Below are 18,242 nucleotides of genomic sequence, written 5' to 3' on the forward strand. Positions count from 1 at the left end.
CAGACGATTTGTGCATGGAGGGGCAAAGTTTTGCTATAGTTTGTTACTGGGGTGCAGCTTGTGCATTTAATGGAGAGGGCTTCTTCCTACTGGCCCAGGACTCTCTGATTATGCCCAGCAGAGCGTGGCCAAGTAGTATTGCCAATCAAGTCCTTCTTGCACCCCCATCCTTGGCATCACTGCTGTCATACCCCAACCCTTGCTGTCATTCCCCACCAGAAGTTGCTCCTCACTGCCCCCTGCAGGCTGGTCAGTATCAGTATTGCCTATGCTGCCAACTGATGCCCAACTGGGTCCTGACTTCTGGGTGGGCTGGCAGTTCTCCTTTGCATTATGGGGTACAATGGTTTTGGTAAGAAGTGATTACATTAGATTTGCCCTTAAATTGGGTCCCGTCGAGCAGTCGTTTGACTCGCCCTCACTCTCCCTGTCCCCCAATACTCTTGCACAGGGTTTTACATGGTGTATCCGCTCCCCAGTGATGTTTTCCCCTTCACTGTGCGGCGAGGGGTAGGACGGCTGGTTGGAGGGTGCCGCGGAATTAAGTGCCTCCATACATAGATTTAAATTGTAATTTGGAGCGTACGGAGCCCTTTGCCTCGCTGCAGCTGTCATATTTTACTCCTGCTTAAAGAGTTTTTGTGCTGAAGATTAGCATGCAAATTAGCTGCAGCAGTAATTAGCATAAAAAATAATGTAGTTACCGCAAGCATTGTGGATCATTTCCGTCTGCCATAAACACTTGGGCATGCAAATTCTGTCTGCTGCCATATTTCTCAGCATTCTTCTTCTGTAATAGTGTGAACTTCTACCCCCCTCCTCATCCCTACAGACCTCCACTTATTGCTTCTCTTCCCCTTTAAATTCAGTCCTACATGAGCCTCATACTAGAGTGTAAGCTCTGTGGACCTGTGGCTTTTTTTATAGAATGTTTATTTGCACATAACCCTGTATGAAATTCACAAAATCACAGAAATGATAATTATTTGCATTTATATTGTATATTTGTATTTACACATAGGGGCAGGAGCTGCCATGTTGTTTCACAGTGTAGTACATGTGGCTGTAGCTTAGAGTGCTCTCGGCTCTGTGATCCTAGGAGATGGCTCAGCTGATATAGACTGAGGAATAGAGGTGTGTGTAGCCTTTACTGATGTAGTTGTACAGGTACGGGATCCGTTATCCAGAAAGCTCTGAATTATGGAAAGGCCGTCTCCCATAGACTCCATTTTATCCAAATAATCTAAATTTTTAAAGATGATTTTATTTTTCTCTGTAATAATAAATACAGGAACTAAAATATAATTAATCCTTATTGGAGGCAAAAACTAGCCTGTTGGGTTTATTTAGGGGGTTATTTATTAAAGTCTGAATGCTAAAAACTGAAAAAATTTGAGTTTTTTTTTTACTACAAAATTTTGGTGGTGAACATTTTTTTTTCAAGATTTTTATACTCCGGAGCTGCAAAAAGTCAGAATCTGCCGAGGTTGTATATAAGTCAATGGGAGAGGTCCGTGGTCTGCGCTGGAATTAGCCCGAAAATCCGACTATTTAGGGCTGTTTGCGCAAAAATCTGATTTTTATCGATTTTTTCCCCTATCCGATTAAATCAAGCTTTTCTAATAATAAATAAGGTCAAATCGTGCATTCTAGTTTGTTTGGACTTTTTCTTTTTAAATTAAATACCAGAAAATTTTGATAAATAACCCCCTTAATGATCTTTTTTCCGGAAAACCCCAGGTCCCGTGCATTCTGGATAACAGGCTTCATGCCTGTAAAGATTCGGCCGAATACGGAACCAAATCCTAATTTGCATATACAAATTAGGGGCGAAAATGGAAAAAATTCTTCTTCTGTGATAAAAAGTCACGTGATTTCCCTACCCGCCCCTCATTTACATATGTAAATTAGGATGCTGTAAAAGGCCCAATCCCGAACCGCATCCTGGATTCAGCGCATCCCTACAATAGACTTATGGGTAATTGTGAAGCTCAAGCTGAGCCCGTGTTATTTTGCATGCGTAGTATGTGTGTAGTATAATACAACATGTAGTATGGATACATTGTAACCAAATGAAAGGGAAGTGAGAATTAAATCCCATCCAATAGGAACCCTTTATCCTGCCCAATGTACCAATAGTTGCATCTCTGTCCTATAATACCCGGCTATCTCGCTAGCGACATTTTTTCCGTTATTTTAGCGCCGGATGCAGCGAGCAGCCCTTTCCCCGTCTCCGCTGTTTAGCAAGCAGCTCATTATCGCGCTGGGAAAAGGCAGCTGTACCAGTCGTTAGACGGTGACAATGATGTCTTAATAGGAAGTAAATTGTAATGAAGATATCAGCTAATCTGATGGTTTAATTACCTTCCCAAGGAGCTTTAAAAAAGGTGTAAAAAACAGGCCGGGCCTCAGGCATCAGAAAATGTGGCATGTGGTGTCAGTGCGTCTCCCCCGTGTAACAGGCCGGGCTGCAACCAGCCTTAATGATTCACTTCTGCCTGTTTGTTTCTTCCTGTTACCCAAGAGCTTGTCTCCTTCTGACATCTGCGTTGCTCCTTTTGATTTTCCATGGAGCCGAGCCAGGTAGATTTAGCGATGTATAGATTAACACTGTTTGTGCGGCGGGGGGAGCTGTTATGGGTGGGATGCGCGGGGGGGGGAGCTCAAAACCTGTGTTCTGGGTGTAGGGAACCGTCTCACTTTATTTTCCAAGTCTCTGGAAAGCAATGTGGGAATTCACTTCGATATGTCGGAAATCGGGGTAAAACTGCAAATTCTCTGCCCCTATTCCTAAACCTACAGGGCAAATCAATCCTCTGTGTAATGACCGGATTTCTCCTGTGCTCCGCTGGGGCCTCTAGGGGGCAGTGTTCTCTGTCTGTTGGTGGGCAGAGAGGATCACTCCACTAATTGCAGCAGGGGGGAGCTGAGGTGACCTGGGCTAAGAGTTCCCACAAAGCTAATCTCAACTATAGGAGCTATTCTGGGGGGTTTCATTATCACTGCCCCTTACAAGCTACAGCTGTATATATATATATATATACTTGCACTAGAGAAATCTCATTGTATCACTGTACTTACACTAGAGAAATCTCATTGAATCACTGTACTTACACTAGAGAAATCTCATTGTATCACTGTATTTACACTAGAGAAATCTCATTGTATCACTGTACTTACACTAACTAGAGAAATCTCATTGTATCACTGTACTTACACTAGAGAAATCTCATTGAATCACTGTACTTACACTAGAGAAATCTCATTGTATCACTGTATTTACACTAGAGAAATCTCATTGTATCACTGTACTTACACTAACTAGAGAAATCTCATTGTATCACTGTACTTACACTAGAGAAATCTCATTGTATCACTGTATTTACACTAGAGAAATCTCATTGTATCACTGTACTTACACTAGAGAAATCTCATTGTATCACTGTACTTACACTAGAGAAATCTCATTGTATCACTGTACTTACACTAGAGAAATCTCATTGTATCACTGTACTTACAGTAACTAGAGAAATCTCATTGTATCACTGTACTTACACTAAAGAAATCTCATTGTATCACTGTACTTACACTAACTAGAGAAATCTCATTGTATCACTGTACTTACACTAGAGAAATCTCATTGTATCACTGTACTTACACTAGAGAAATCTCATTGTATCACTGTATTTACACTAGAGAAATCTCATTGTATCACTGTACTTACACTAGAGAAATCTCATTGTATCACTGTATTTACACTAGAGAAATCTCATTGTATCACTGTACTTACACTAGAGAAATCTCATTGTATCACTGTATTTACACTAGAGAAATCTCATTGTATCACTGTACTTACACTAACTAGAGAAATCTCATTGTATCACTGTACTTACACTAGAGAAATCTCATTGTATCACTGTATTTACACTAGAGAAATCTCATTGTATCACTGTACTTACACTAGAGAAATCTCATTGTATCACTGTACTTACACTAGAGAAATCTCATTGTATCACTGTACTTACACTAGAGAAATCTCATTGTATCACTGTACTTACAGTAACTAGAGAAATCTCATTGTATCACTGTACTTACACTAAAGAAATCTCATTGTATCACTGTACTTACACTAACTAGAGAAATCTCATTGTATCACTGTACTTACACTAGAGAAATCTCATTGTATCACTGTATTTACACTAGAGAAATCTCATTGTATCACTGTACTTACACTAAAGAAATCTCATTGTATCACTGTACTTACACTAACTAGAGAAATCTCATTGTATCACTGTACTTACACTAAAGAAATCTCATTGTATCACTGTACTTACACTAGAGAAATCTCATTGTATCACTGTACTTACACTAGAGAAATCTCATTGTATCACTGTACTTACACTAGAGAAATCTCATTGTATCACTGTACTTACACTAGAGAAATCTCATTGTATCACTGTACTTACACTAGAGAAATCTCATTGTATCACTGTATTTACACTAGAGAAATCTCATTGTATCACTGTACTTACACTAGAGAAATCTCATTGTATCACTGTACTTACACTAACTAGAGAAATCTCATTGTATCACTGTACTTACAGTAACGAGAAATCTCATTGTATCACTGTACTTACACTAGAGAAATCTCATTGTATCACTGTACTTACACTAGAGAAATCTCATTGTATCACTGTACTTACACTAGAGAAATCTCATTGTATCACTGTACTTACACTAGAGAAATCTCATTGTATCACTGTACTTACACTAGAGAAATCTCATTGTATCACTGTACTTACACTAGAGAAATCTCATTGTATCACTGTACTTACACTAGAGAAATCTCATTGTATCACTGTACTTACAGTAACTAGAGAAATCTCATTGTATCACTGTATTTACACTAGAGAAATCTCATTGTATCACTGTACTTACACTAACTAGAGAAATCTCATTGTATCACTGTATTTACACTAGAGAAATCTCATTGTATCACTGTACTTACACTAACTAGAGAAATCTCATTGTATCACTGTACTTACACTAGAGAAATCTCATTGTATCACTGTACTTACACTAGAGAAATCTCATCCTACTTTGCAGTAGCTCTCACTGTACTCACAGTAGCTCTAGGAATCCAACCATATGACTGTACATACAGCTCTAGGAATTGGTATTATTCTACTTGTAGTAGCTCTGGGAGATCTAACCATATTACTGTACATACAGTAGCTCTCACTGTACTTACATTAGTTCAAGGCATTGGTATTACAGTAGGTCTGAGAATCTGACCATATTGTACTCAAAGTAACTCTGGAATTGGTACTACTTTGCTTGCAGTAGCTCTCACTGTACTTACAGTAGTTCTAGGAATTGATATCACTGTACTTACAGTAGCTCTAGGAATCCAACCATATGACTGTACATACAGCTCTACAAATTGGTCTTATTCTACTTATAGTAGCTCTGGGAGATCTAACCATATGACTGTACTTACAGCTGTAGGAATTGGTAACTGGGAAGGGTATCCCTATGTACAGTAGCTCTGGGAATCTAATCATACTACTGTACTTAAAGTAGCTCAGGGAATTGTTATCACACAGTACATACAGTAGTTGTGAGAATCTAATGGAATCACAGTACATACAGTAGTTAGAGGAATCTAATGGTACCGCCATGTGTTCCATTAAGCTACTTCTTCTCTACCATGAAATCTGCAACTTATCAAGTGTGTGATCCGTGCAGTGTGTGTTGTCGGGTTGGTGACTGTGCGTCGCTCCTTCTGTTCCCATTTGCACTTCACAACTGTAACACCCCCCCCCCCCCCGAAATTTCTATTGTTCTCTGTGATAGTTTGTCACCTGCTTTACTACAAATGTTTTTCTGCTCATTCCATTCCAACTTATGTGCACCTACCTGCCTTTATAGCCTTTCCTATTAACACTATAGTTACAAGTACAGGTGTGCGTTTGACTGTCTGCAAGGAAATTAGATTATTAGCTCTGCGGGACAGGGCATGATTACAAATCCTATGGAGAGACTGTGTTTAGTGATGGGTAAATTTGTCCCATTTCGTTTTGATGGAAAATCCGCGAATTTTTTGTGAAATGGCCAAAAATTTAGAAATGCGAATTTTGACGTGGGCGTCAAAAATCGGCACCTGTGACAGTTCTGACACCGGTGACAATTTGACGGGTATTAAAGTCCAGTTTATGTGCACCTACCTGCCTTTATATCCTTTCCTATTAACACTATAGTTACAAGTACAGGTGTGTGTTTGACTGTCTGCAAGGAAATTAGATTATTAGCTCTGCGGGACAGGGCATGATTACAAATCCTATGGAGAGACTGTGTTTAGTGATGGGTAAATTTGTCCCGTTTCCCTTCGATGGAAAATTCGCAAATTTTCTGTGAAATGGCGAAAAATTGAGAAATGTGAATTATGACGCGAGCGTCAAAAATCAGCGCTGACGATAATTTGACGCGCATTAAACTCCAGCTTATGTGCACCTACCTGCCTTTATATCCTTTCCTATTAACACTATAGTTACAAGTACAGGTTTGTGTATACTGTCTGCAAGGAAATTAGATTATTAGCTCTGTGGGTCGAGGCATGATTACAAATCCTAAGGAGAAGCGAATTTCTCCCGTTTCGCTTCGGCAAAAAATTTGCAAAAACATGAATTTTGACGGAAATTGACGCCGGCGACAATTTGACGCGCACTAAAGTCAATGGGCGTACGTTAATTGTTTCTGGTGTTGGAATTGCTGCAATTTCGCAAATTCATTCGCTGGCGGCGAAACATGGAAATTGCCCCGTGAATTTGCGCCTGGCAAATAAATTGTCCCATTGCTAACTGTGTTGTATATGGTGGATAAGAATAATGTGGCTTATAGCAGGACATTCCTTGCAATACAATCCTATCATGTGTCTGAGTGTGTAATTGGCCAATGTGATTGTAACAATCGAGTGAGTGTTGCTGTTCCCTTCCCTGGAGATTTCCTTTCAAGCCTTTACCCTCCGCTTGCCTGTTAGGTGGGTGTAATAAGGGCAAGCCCCCTCTCCTGCTCAAATTGCGCCCTTGTGGTTATTAACATTTGTTTCGGCGCCGCTCTCTCTCGCAACAGGTGCGCAATTATTTTATAAGTAAAATATTATCTGCCTCCCCAAATTAGCCGGGGCGAGAGGCGCAGCCGTTTGATTAAATAATCAGCTCTGACACTTAAAATGCACTTGATTTCCGCAGGAATGTGGAGACGCCGAGCCGGGAATTTTTTATGCACAAAGCGATGATTTTAATTGTTTGTCGTAGGGACGGCAAGTGGCGGCTTGTTCCCTAACTGTCAGGCTGCTTTCCACCAGCCAAACTTTATACAAAATAATCCGTGTCACCCCCCAGTCAAACATGTTTCATCCACCCGCCGAAGCCTGCGAGACACCGAGCGCCGTGGAAATAGTTCTGCATTCAATTAGAAAAACCTAAAGGTTGGAAACCTAAAACCTGCTGTTTTTTTTTTTTTTTTGTTAATAATTCAGTTTGTGAGAGAGAGCGAGTGAACAGGCAGTGGGAATATAAAGGGTGGCTGACACGGGGGAGGTTTATTTCAGAGCCGCTGAACGACACACAAACTGCCATGGATCCACAGCAGCGGCGAATCCACAGCTGAAGTGCAACTGTCACGCGCCAATTGCATGTAGGTAACTGCTCTCTTATCTCTGCCATTCTGAGGCTTCTGTGAGCTCAGCTGCACCCCCCCCCCCCCAAAACTGGAGGAATTCCAATTCACAAAAAATTAGGCTGGGGAAAAAAAAAAAAATCTAGACGATCCTTTAAATTCTTGAAACTGTCGCCTGGGGACTGAGTGTCGATAAATACACTGCCTAAGCGCTGTGCCTTTAAATGTCAGGAGACGAACAAACTCGTTTTAAATTTATTTCTTAAATATTCATATTCCAACAATTCCCATATTTATTTGTTATTTCAGCCGTCGTGTTTATTCCATTTGTACAAGCGATTTAGGATTTCTTCCCGTCCTCTCCTTTTTTTTTTTTTATTTCTGGGAACCTTTTCTTTTTTCCCCAGCGTTTTCGTGCCTTTAGTTTGTGAAAATATTTGTAAACGAATTTGTCCTGAACAAAAAAAAGGCTACATTTTTCAATTCTATTCCTGTACACAAATTCGGAATGATTTGAATTCATTTTGATTTTTATATATTTAGGATTTTTATTTTTTATGCATGGGCCAAATAGTTCTTGTATCATTTTTTTTTAACTTCGATTGATTTTCAGAAGTGTATACAGAAGTCACCTTGCCCAAAGAGCTTACGCTCTATTTGGGCATGATGATAAAGGATTTTACCTGAAGCTTTGATTTATATATCTAGATATGTGTTTCAATGAATATTACAATTTTTTTTAAAGAATGGTAAAATATTTAGATTTTGATTTTTTTGGCTAAAAAATAATTCAGTAGCATTTAATTTGGTTTTGGTTCATTTTATAATAATTTTTTTTTTTTTTTAAAACCCATTATTACTAAAAACAAAAATATTTGATTTTTTTTTTTTTTTAAATAAAAAAGTTTATAAATGTATTTAAACATTTTTTTTAAAAAGAATTGTTCCAAATGTATTTTTGTGAAAATAATTGATGTTTTAGTCCAGACAAATAGAAATGTAAATATGACAATGGAATGGATATATTGTCGCAAATTGTAGCCGTGGAAGAGACAGGGTTTGAATGGGAATATTCACGAATGTATCGGCATTAAAATGCGAGTGAAATGTTTGGCTCGGGGCGGCTTCATTACCATAAGAAAATGCAGGTTTTATGTGGGACCTGGCAGAGCGGAGGTGGTGGGAGAAGCAAACGCGCAGCTGCCGCACTTAAATCGCAGCCGTTACACAAAGGGCCCCTCACATGAGAAACGGACGGAAAAAAAAACATTTCCAGCCTGAAATCTGGGAGACTTTGGAGACCTTTGATTCAAGTCGCTGATTGTAACGCGGCACAAACACAAGTTTATTCAAATAAAAATGCTGCAGGGGAGCGAGCGAGGGGCCCGAGCTGAGGTTTACGACGGGCGGTGATTCCACTCGGAATTCAAATAAACGCAATTGTGAAATTCCGGGGGAAAAAGTGAATATTAACGCTGTCACCAAAAATGTTTTTTTCTATAAAAATCACTGGAATTCTGAGATGCGGCGTAAAGGGACCCCAAATCCCGACGCACGTTTCTTTGTTTTGAGAATTGTAGGAAAATTTGAGCCGCTTCCAAGTTTTGTTTTTGTTTTTGTTTTTTAATATTTTTTTTCCCTTGTGGTTGAAACAGTAACTCAGTCGAATGTGAATCCTCGGCAGGAGACTGGTCTCGTTTTTCCGTGGGTTGGATGGGAGAAATTTCCCTGGAATATTATACACGGCCTGCGTTTAGTTTTGCCTTTAGTTGCACAATGTTGGGGGGTCACTGGGGGTCACAATAACTGCCCCTGGGGACTGTTTGCTGTTGGGTTGGTTTCTCAGAAGGCCAAAACATCTGGACCCAGACAGAGAGGCCTTGTTTGGTCAATGAAAGTCTTAGATTGGAACCATCTACTGTGCCCACGATCTGCCCAAATCCAACCAATCCCAGTTCTACCTACACCCCCCAATTACACTGCTAAAGAGCAGCACAATATTTCATCTCTTTCTACCAACCAATGAATCACTCATTCCCCTCTCACCTGACTGTCCTTACTGTAAAGAACCCCTTCTTATGCTGATGGTGAGATCTCCTTTCCTCCCCACCAATGAATCACTCATTCCCCCTCTCTTGGTAGGGAATCCCATAACCTGACTGTCCTTACAGTAAATAACCCCTTCTTATGCTGATGGTGAGATCTCCTTTCCTCCCCACCAATGAATCAGTCATTCCTCCTCTCTTGGTAAGAAATCCTATAACCTGACTGCCCTTACAGTAAAGAACCCCTTCCTATGCTGATGGTGAGATCTCCTTTCCTCCCCACCAATGAATCACTCATTCCCCCTCTCTTGGTAGGGAATCCCATAACCTGACTGCCCTTACATTAAAGAACCCCTTACTATTCTGATGGTGAGATCTCCTTTCCTCCCCACCAATGAATCACTCATTCCCCTCTCTTGGTAGGGAATCCCATAACCTGACTGCCCTAACAGTAAAGAACCCCTTCCTATGCTGATGGTGAGATCTCCTTTCCTCCCCACCAATGAATCACTCATTCCCCTCTCTTGGTAGGGAATCCCATAACCTGACTGCCCTTACAGTAAAGAACCCCTTCCTATGCTGATGATGAAATCCCCTTTCCATAGACAACACTGATCTCTGTGTAACTGTATAAAGAACAAGGAGAGAGAAGCTGTAGTATAAAACCTGACTGCACTAATGTTTAATCTCTCCAGATTCTGTGTTTGGATTGGTTAAGAAATATCACCCTACTTAAATCTGTTGATACATATTGGGCCTATGTGGGGCTAGTTGGGCCTCTGTATATATGTGAAATGCCAGGACTTGTTGTGGATCTGAGCCCAGAGCTGATTGTTAGTTGCTGAATATTTTGCTGCTTCTAGAGGAGAAGTATTTCCAGGTAGGGACTGTGGTGCCAATAGAGAGGCAGGAGTTGTATAGGAGAACATGGGATTATGGGATCAGGGAGTTTATTTGTACAGGTGGAACCAGAGGCCTTAAATTCCAGACTCTCAGTGTCATGTGCCCCTATTTGTCCCAACTGCCAGTTTCTCTATTTATATATTTCATTCTAGTCTGAAGAGTAAACCTAATGAAGGGTCTGTAATGGGATTATAGTGCCCGGAGCCCACCCTGACTGTCTGTCTGTCCTTTTCTGACTTTTTATATCGGTGAGGCCCCAGCACTTAATTTATTTATTTATTTATTTATTTATTTATTTATTTAGTCCTTTGCCTTTTCTGCAGATTTTTCTTTTGTGACATTTGAAAGCAAAAAGGAGAGGGGGGGTAGCAATGAACGGGGAAATAATACCCTGACTCTGAGCAGAAACCCTTCCCTTTGCCTCCCCCCATACCTGTCCACTTGTACCATTCCAACCCAGGGAATCAATATGGCGGCTCCTGGAAGCAGATACAATGTAGTGCCTCTGTCATTTATTTCGTGATTTACTGCTCTGCCTTATTCAGTCTGGTTTCTGGGGTCAGTGACCCTAGCAACAAGACCCATGTTGGAGTCAGGGAGCATGCTCAGTAGGGGCTGCTGGGAAATGGACCAACTAATATACCAATAACAAGTAGGACAGACATTAGACCTCCAATAGGAAAGCTTCTCTTACAGGCCACACCCACCTGAGTAGAAAGTTAAATCCATGCAGAGAAGGTATGTGAGTCCTGGGGAGACTGTCTCACCTTATTCCCCTTCCTTCTGTCCCACCCACAGGCACCCCGGAGAGCTTAGCAGAGAAAGAGCGTCAGCTTTCCACCATGATCACCCAACTCATCAGCCTCCGAGAGCAACTCCTGGCAGCCCACGATGAACAGAAGAAACTGGCGGCTTCACAGATTGAGAAACAGAGGCAACAAATGGATCTGGCGAGGCAACAGCAGGAACAGGTGATGCACCTGGTGCAAAGTGGTCTATATATATATATATATATATATATATATATATATAAACATTGGGGTAACAGTCACGCTGCTATAGTTCCAGGGGTCCCCAGGGTACAAATAAGCACTCACCCCAAATCTCCCCCTAACTGACCTTCAGACTGGGCCCCCTTAGCTCATAACAAGGTTACAGATATATAGAAACATTGGGGTGTCACCCTGCTATAGTTCCAGGGGTACCCAGGGTACAAATAAGCACTCACCCCAAATCTCCCCCTAACTGACCTTCAGACTGGGCCCCCTTAGCTCATAACAAGGTTACAGATATATAGAAACATTGGGGTGTCACTATAGTTCCAGGGGTACCCAGATATATAGAAACAAAGGAAATATAGAAATGAAGGTGCAGTGTCCCTTTAATTGGGTATTTGCTGTTGTCACTAGTGTTACAGGGAGTTGCAGTCGGAGCCCCCCTTTCCCCTCTATATCAGACAGACAGTCCCAAATTAATGTGCGTTTTTAAAGAAACTGACATTATTACCAGAATTATTAATTTTTGCCTGTAATGTGAGTGTGGGAGGGAGGGGGTCGCTGAACGCTCGGGTGACTTTAATACGTTATGACTTGTGCTGTTTTATGGCTTCGGATGTATTTCCACCAAATTGGGACACAGGCCGTATCCCCTAATGCAAAAGCAAATAAAGGAACGGAGGGGAGGGCTCAGCGGAGAGGGGGTGTCACAGTGTCACTGAGCCCCTCGCTGACGATCCAGTAATTAACTATTGACACTTGTGAATAAAGCAGCACAAATTAATCCTGACACATTTGCAGGCGACTGATATCTTACAGCGAAGCCTCAGTAATTATATTTCAAAATGAAAATTAAATGACACTTTTAACTAGGTTGTCATGCTCAGCGGAGCAAGAATGTAGCTCATCCAATCGGCGAATCAAATCCACTAGATTGGCCACATGGTGCTTATTTGTAATACGACTTTAATCAGCCCCCCGTCTGCCCACATGCCTACAAACTCCATTGGACAGGGCGGGTGCACATTGAGGGGATTCCGGCATTCAAAGGGTTAAACCCATTGTAAAAGTTGTAGAAATAAAAAAAAAACACACCATGTTTCCCCAAGAGCTAACACTCTATGCTGCATGTAGAGAGGAGGACGGCTGAGAGATGGAACACATCCCTTAAAAGCAGCAGACAGACCCTGGGCTGATAGAAACAAACGATAGTAGTGATGCATGGAACTGCCTCCCAGCAGACGAGGTAATGGAATCAGGGCCCCCTATATGAACAGCTGATATAACAGGCGGATGTACCTGCTTCCCGTATCATATTCACTATACACTGGTTACTTCTCTCCTGTATAAGTGGGAGGTGCTCCTGGAGTTTTGTTGTAAGGCAACTGTGAGACACAGCAGGACTCCCAGCAATGGAAAGTTCAATGCTGTAAAATCAGAGGGTTAAATTGGCCTTTTTAGAAGTTTTCCTGAATGAATGAGGGAAGGTTGCATTAGAGGATGTGCCTGCAGCAAATGCGATTCTGCATCTCCTGACTGTCCCTGTGTTTTATCCTGCAGATCGCAAGACAACAGCAGCAACTCCTGCAGCAGCAGCACAAGATCAACCTCCTGCAGCAACAAATTCAGGTCAGTTTCCGGTTCCTCTGCGTCCGCTACATTCTCTCCGTTTATAAGTTGCTGTGGTTACGGGAAAGGGGAGGAGCCTGCGGGGGGAAATAAGTCTGCGTCTCGCTGTTGTCCGGCGTCTGACTTCGTTACGAGTTTGTGGATTGTTAGGTTTGATGCAGGGATGGAACCAACTGTCAAATGAAACAGCACATTTCTTTCCTTCTATTGTGTACTCATGGGCTTCTGTATCAGACTTACTGTTTTCAGCTTAAACCTCCAGGGCTAGGGCTTGAGCATGCTCAGTTTGTTCCTCTCTCCCTGCTGTAATCTGAGCCCAGAGCTATGAGTGAGCAGGGAGAGACTCAGGCAGGAATTGATGTCACACCAAGCTAATATGGCAGCTGCTATCCTAAACAAACAGAGAGCTTCTAGAGCTGTTTACTCAGATATGGTAAAGCATTCTGCAGAATAAATATAGTGTTATAGCTTTTACTATTGTGGCTAATCTATTGGCAATAAACTGCTTCGGTAGCTTTACTTCTCCTTTAACAGGAGTTATTTCCCTCTTTCCACTTCCTGGACTACTAAATGGACTTGTGCTGAACCCAGAGTTCTAATTGGGTTTAGTTAAAGCAGTAGTTGGACATTTGGACCCTGGGGGGGGGCAATGGAGGGGTGCCATGTTTCTGGATAGGGAGACTGGAGGCTTCTGGTATTGGGATCTCCAGGCTCTAGTCCAAGCCCTCCTTAGTAAATAACTCATAGTATATTAGGGATGCGCAAAATCCACTATTTTGGATTCGGCCGAACCCCAGAATCCTTTGCGAAAGATTCGGCCGTATACTGAACTGAATCCCAATGCAAATTAGGGGTGGGAAGGGGAAAACATTTTTTACTTCCTTCTCACGATTTCCCTCCTCGCCCCTAATTTGCATATGCAAATTAGGATTCCGATTCGGTTCGGCCGGGCAGAAAGATTTGGTAGAATCCGAATCCTGTCGAAAAAGGCCGAATCCTGAACCGATCGCTGGATTCCCTATAGTATATAGAAGATGGTGCCAGAGGCATGCTGGGAGTTGGAGTTTAAGAGGGTCACCTGTTGAACATCCCTAATTTTATGTCACATTTTACCCCTCAGAGATGTACCCCGGGCTTCATTCACGTTGGTGGAGCTGCCATAGAACCATTAAGGCAACTTTAACTGCGTAACTTTCTAGGAATTGGGTGTTTTCTGAGGTTCGGGGAGTTGCTTTCCTCCATTCGGCTACTTGCCCTCCTGATTGGCTCCTTGTGCCGAGCCTTATGCCCCCCACAATATAGAGTCCTGGCCCCGTGTTCCAGCTGGAGGGCAGAGCATGAGGCTGTGAGAACAAAACAGGGGGAGCTGGGAGTAGCACGTGGCGTCCCCTCCGCTGTATGGTAGTAATTACCGACTATTCACTAGCCAGCCATTACCATAGCAACCACCCTCGTACGGCTAATGCTGCCTGGGCTCTCGGATTAGACTAAAAATAATACCAATCACCCATTGGCATCACTGTAATGTAAAGCTGCAACAGGAACAACTCCCAGCGCCTTACAGCCACGGATTCCATTTAAGGGAATTGGGGGGTGGAGAGGCAGATTCAACCTGCAGTAAAGCAAGTCTTGGGATTTAAGGTGGGGCTGAACTATAGCAACACCTTTATATATAGTGTAGAGCAGTGACCCCCCAACTAGAAGCTCATGAGTAACATGTTACTCTCCGACCCCTTGGATGTTGCTCCCAGTGGCCTCAAAGCAGGTGATTATTTTTGAATTCCAGGCTTGGAGGCAAGTTTCAGTTGTATAAAAAACACTTGTACTGCCAAACAGTCTCCTGTAGCTGCCAGTCCACATAAGGGCTACCAGTAGCCAAATACAACCCTTATTTGGCACCAAATAAGCAACCCTTTGGGCTTGTGTTGCTCCCCAACTCTTTTTACATCTAATTGTTGCTCACGGGTGAAAAAGATTGGGGACCCCAGGTGTAGAGGGTCTTGTCAGCCCAAACTGTCACCTACTTAATTAGCCTCCTGCCTATTACAGTATTATCTCTTCCCATATGTATAAATACAAATATACAGAGAAGGAATGTTCTGGGCACACAATAAGCTATACCCTCATACTGTACTGTCTAAGGGAATCAATATGGCACCTCCTCCTCCCATATGTATAAATACAAATATACAGAGAAGGAATGTTCTGGGCACACAATAAGCTATACCCTCATACTGTACTGTCTAAGGGAATCAATATGGCACCTCCTCCTCCCATATGTATAAATACAAATATACAGAGAAGGAATGTTCTGGGCACACAATAAGCTATACCCTCATACTGTACTGTCTAAGGGAATCAATATGGCACCTCCCTCCTCCCATATGTATAAATACAAATATACAGAGAAGGAATGTTCTGGGCACACAATAAGCTATACCCTCATACTGTACTGTCTAAGGGAATCAATATGGCACCTCCTCCTCCCATATGTATAAATACAAATATACAGAGAAGGAATGTTCTGGGCACACAATAAGCTATACCCTCATACTGTACTGTCTAAGGGAATCAATATGGCACCTCCTCCTCCCATATGTATAAATACAAATATACAGAGAAGGAATGTTCTGGGCACACAATAAGCTATACCCTCATACTGTACTGTCTAAGGGAATCAATATGGCACCTCCCTCCTCCCATATGTATAAATACAAATATACAGAGAAGGAATGTTCTGGGCACACAATAAGCTATACCCTCATACTGTACTGTCTAAGGGAATCAATATGGCACCTCCTCCTCCCATATGTATAAATACAAATATACAGAGAAGGAATGTTCTGGGCACACAATAAGCTATACCCTCATACTGTACTGTCTAAGGGAATCAATATGGCACCTCCTCCTCCTCCCATATGTATAAATACAAATATACAGAGAAGGAATGTTCTGGGCACACAATAAGCTATACCCTCATACTGTACTGTCTAAGGGAATCAATATGGCACCTCCTCCTCCCATATGTATAAATACAAATATACAGAGAAGGAATGTTCTGGGCACACAATAAGCTATACCCTCATACTGTACTGTCTAAGGGAATCAATATGGCACCTCCTCCTCCTCCCATATGTATAAATACAAATATACAGAGAAGGAATGTTCTGGGCACACAATAAGCTATACCCTCATACTGTACTGTCTAAGGGAATCAATATGGCACCTCCCTCCTCCCATATGTATAAATACAAATATACAGAGAAGGAATGTTCTGGGCACACAATAAGCTATACCCTCATACTGTACTGTCTAAGGGAATCAATATGGCACCTCCTCCTCCTCCCATATGTATAAATACAAATATACAGAGAAGGAATGTTCTGGGCACACAATAAACTTGTGTTTTCCTATTAAATAGTGTGTTTCTATACTACTGTGGAATACTGAATATTTATTTATAGTTTAAAGGGACAATAATGCAGGATAAGGAGAGTGTGTGAGAGTGAAGAAGCAGCGGAGCAGAGAGAGCGCACACTTATAGAGAGTCATAGAGGCTTCTCCTTTCTGCGTGTGATTAAGCACTAGAGAGTGGAGTGCTCTGGGAGTGGAATGAGGGCTGTCTCCTTATGTGAAGAGCATGTCGAAAGATCAGGAATAATTACATTGCACATTAGCCCCGTGTCCTGCCTGACCTGCTTAATTAATTTTTTTTTTTACGCCAGGATAATAATAGTTGGAATATATTTAAAGAGATGCCTCATCATTAAGTATCTAATTGACCTCTAATTTTAAGAGCCGGACTCTGAGTTTATTGCTCGTCTGAGTTGGTTTTTCTCCTTCGCTCTTCTCAGAAGGACGAGCTCCAGTCGGGACGCAGACGATTCCCTCTCACCTGATTGGCTCTTTGTAAATTTGGTCTAATTTTGGCACAAGAGGGGTCACTCGGGTACTTGACTGGCATAATCCCACCGCCTATAACATGGGAAATCCCATTATAAATTGCACAGAGGAAATAATTCTACCCTAAAATAATATAGAATGGACATTTTTGGGAAAAAAAAATATTTTTGATCTTTGTGTTTTTAGATCAAAACAAGTGAAATGCTGTAAAAAAAAAAATATCTTAGTGTTTCTTTAAATTATTTAAAAATATATTTAGGAATTCCTTTTATACGACTTTCCGATATTTCTCTTATTGGTGGCGGTGATTTTCATTTTTGAAATACCGTGTTTGGGGGCGAGAATTGATTCAGGGGCAGAGTCAGGAAAATGCTATTGTAGAGTTAAAAAAATAAAAATGTTGCCCATGTTTCAGCCTAAAAAGTATTTTTTGGATTGCCTTGTATACACTTTTACAAGGAGCCTATTTGCTAACATTTGAATTAAAAAAAAAAAATTCACAAATTTTATATTTGTCATGTTTTTTTAAAAATTTCTGTAAAACTAAAAATTTGGGATTTCTAAAGTGTAAAACCCACAAAATAAACTCTTAATACAAAAAAACTCTTAATAAAAAAATGGCAAGTAAATGCAGTCCAGGGCTTATAGAAGTCAACGAGAGCTGCGCTGAAGCTTTAGCCATTCAGAGTTTTTGAATTTTTTTTTTTTTTGGTAGTAAAACATTTTTAGAGGTTTTTGTACTCTTTAGCTGCCCGTTCTGTTGTTTTAATAATTTACAAGTCATTCGTGATTTTAGAGAAATAGAGTTTAATTGTAGTTTTAAAAAAATGCTAAATCCACTATAATGTTGATAAATGGGCCTTTTCATCTACATTCAGCCAATGGGTGGGGTCGATTCATGGTGTTTGGAACATGCTTCACAGTTTGGATTAGGGTTTCACCGAATGAACTATTTTGGATTCGGCTGAACCCCCAAATCCTTTGCGAAAGATTCGGCCGAATACCGAACCTGAATCCTAATTTGCATATGAAAATTAGGGGTGGGAAGGGGAAAACATTTTTACTTACTTGTTTGTGACAAAAAGTC

The 18,242-nt window shown here is 41.3% G+C and overlaps 1 protein-coding gene across 7 annotated transcripts in view; it reads left to right on the forward strand.

Moving 5' to 3' along the window:
• LOC108713441 (transcription factor Sox-6) overlaps positions 1-18,242 on the forward strand; it is a 261,335-nt gene that overhangs the window by 154,666 nt on the left and 88,427 nt on the right. For all 7 annotated transcript variants that reach the window (XM_041589672.1, XM_041589669.1, XM_041589668.1 and 4 more), the window contains 2 exons: positions 11,427-11,599; positions 13,184-13,252. In XM_041589672.1, the coding sequence (XP_041445606.1) occupies positions 11,427-11,599; positions 13,184-13,252 (242 nt within the window). The remainder of the gene's footprint in view (positions 1-11,426; positions 11,600-13,183; positions 13,253-18,242) is intronic.

Source organism: Xenopus laevis, chromosome 4L, assembly GCF_017654675.1.
Source record: "Xenopus laevis strain J_2021 chromosome 4L, Xenopus_laevis_v10.1, whole genome shotgun sequence".
Classification (NCBI taxonomy): Eukaryota; Metazoa; Chordata; class Amphibia; order Anura; family Pipidae; genus Xenopus; species Xenopus laevis.